The sequence below is a fragment of the Apostichopus japonicus genome, chromosome 7 (genome assembly GCF_037975245.1).
Source record: "Apostichopus japonicus isolate 1M-3 chromosome 7, ASM3797524v1, whole genome shotgun sequence".
Taxonomy (NCBI): Eukaryota; Metazoa; Echinodermata; class Holothuroidea; order Aspidochirotida; family Stichopodidae; genus Apostichopus; species Apostichopus japonicus.
Genome location: NC_092567.1, coordinates 15362609 through 15364875, shown reverse-complemented (window position 1 = coordinate 15364875; position 2267 = coordinate 15362609). Strand labels below are relative to the sequence as shown.

The 2267-nt window shown below is 40.1% G+C and overlaps 1 protein-coding gene across 2 annotated transcripts in view; it reads right to left on the bottom strand.

Annotated features, from left to right (window-relative positions):
• The window catches only part of LOC139969443 (sialate:O-sulfotransferase 2-like), a 7295-nt gene extending 7020 nt beyond the window's left edge, over positions 1-275 (bottom strand). For both annotated transcript variants that reach the window (XM_071974405.1, XM_071974406.1), the window contains exon 1: positions 22-275. In XM_071974405.1, the coding sequence (XP_071830506.1) occupies positions 22-29 (8 nt within the window). In that variant the 5' untranslated portion in view covers positions 30-275. The remainder of the gene's footprint in view (positions 1-21) is intronic.
• Between the last annotated feature and the right edge of the window lie 1992 nt (positions 276-2267).

Below are 2267 nucleotides of genomic sequence, written 5' to 3'. Positions count from 1 at the left end.
TACAGAAACATTTCGACTTACCTAGTCATATTCGTTGGACTAATCTCTCTAAAAGTTAGATCAGGTGGAGTATAAATCAACTTTCTCCGCTCTGTGAAAGGAGTTCTGCCAAAGCCGTCTGCTCAAATTCCATTGGTTCAGCTTGGGAGTGAGGATAACTTGACCTGTTTCGAGCGAACATACGGTCAGCTTTTATGAGAACAGACATAACACAAACTATCTCTCACACAAGTCTCTGTTTTGTTGTTGTTTTTTAGTATTAGTATTAGTATTTTTTTTGTTTTTTTGTAACACCGCTCTGCAACCACAATATGGATACGCATATATGCCTATGTAGGCCTACATCTATAGCCTGTACGAGTATGAACCAACTGTGTATGCATTCAAGCATTTAGCGTTCTAATCTATTTTACAATTACACCCTTTATTCTATTACATATTTGCACCCCTAATAATAAGTATTATGAAAACTGTAATATTGTTATTTGTGTCGAAGGTAGACACTGTGTATTGTGTGCGGGCATAATAGCATTAACCACAATAAAGAGAATTTGTTGAACGCAATATCAGTAACCAAGGCGGAATCGCGTTTCCCTCTGACCTGGCACAGTTACTAGAGCAAAGTGGACTTACGCCACCATTCAGATATTCTCAGGAATGATGAGCGCGAATGGTTATACACGGAATTAGGAATCACGAGTCCTGTCTGTATTTTATTAACTTTCATTGATAATTAGCAATGTTTAGACATTTATAGAATTATTGTGTTGTTTTTTCCTCTTTTTTTCATTTAATCACTGTGCACTTAACCAGAATTCGATTACTTTCTCCGCACTAGTATCCCAGCAAACATAAAACGATGTGGTGTTATGAAAACGTCGGCATAACGTTTTTATGAGATATTAATTTTATATTAATGTTTTGCGAGAAAATTTTTTGAAGTAATAGCCTGAAAACGTTTTCGTGACATATTTATTACACCACAAATAATGTTATCAAAACAAAAGACGAAACGTTTTAATAACGTTTTAAAAACGTTTCTGTGTTTGCTGGGATGAACCACGCCACTCCCCACCCCCCCCCCCCCCCCGTACACGCAATATTATTACACAAAACTTTTGAGCGACCTTTCCCATAAATGTTATCGCTGCCAGTATTTCGATATCTCATGAAATCGTAGATGTCTCTTCTGACCTGTTCTTGCCATCAGAATTTTGAAGAACTCGATCGGTGAACTGTGTTTGTTTTTGTTTTGTTCAAATGTTTTGGCCTTAATTTATTTCTTACGGCGGTCGAGTGTTATGCTGCAAATCAGTTTGTTTTTAAAGTGTCCAGTTGACCCAACTACACTTTTTTTCACGGTTACATACATTCCTAGACGGGCATGCAATCTGTACATTAACGTTGTATAACACTTGGCTATATACTTTCATGGTTATAGAGCAAGTACATAGTTCATTCTTGTTTTGTTTTCCTATGGAAAAGGGATTCAAAGCCATGTGGTCAATTTCTAACTTCTAGCGACTGATATAGGTAGGGGCATCTACCTCTATGGAAGGGCCAGAGGCGACCAAGGAGTTTGATAGGAAGGGGTGTGGCCCTTGTGTAATTTGAAGCCGACGCCCATGTATAGGGCGGGTCTGGAGAAGGTTTCGCGACGTCAAATGGTTCTCCTTCTGAGCATCTGAAAAGGTATCTTAATTTGATCAATGATAATTAGCTCTAAACTCAAGTTTATGCATGCTCAAAAGGAATCTACTCTTGAGATTTTGTGTGAGTTTGAAAATGTGTCTGTATACGTGTGTGTGTGTGCGTGTGTGTGTGCGGGTGCGGGTGTGTGTGTGTGTGTGTGCCTGGCAGTGAGGATGCACAGGCGTATCAGTGAGTGCCATGCTAATTCTTCTCCGGCGTGAATGTTAACATCCCCGACTAAACCCCTTTGCTCCGATTGACGATGGAACTTGGGCTATGGTCCCCGCTCCCATCTCCTCCCCCACAATTGAGATCGGGCACAAACAACTTGATCCTTGTCACTCTCCGCACCGTTTCATCGAGAACGGTAACGGCGCGTGATAATGAAGTTCCTCAGTCAATCCGTGACCAAGTATTTGCTCACTGAAGTACTACTTAGAAATATTACTCAATGAAATTTCTCCGAAATCGTTGGAAACAATTAGTCATACTGCGAAAGAATCAGTTCATATTCTTTTCCTCCAACCAAACTACAACAGTCAGAAACAAACTGCTCTGCCAGCACGTACGGTACA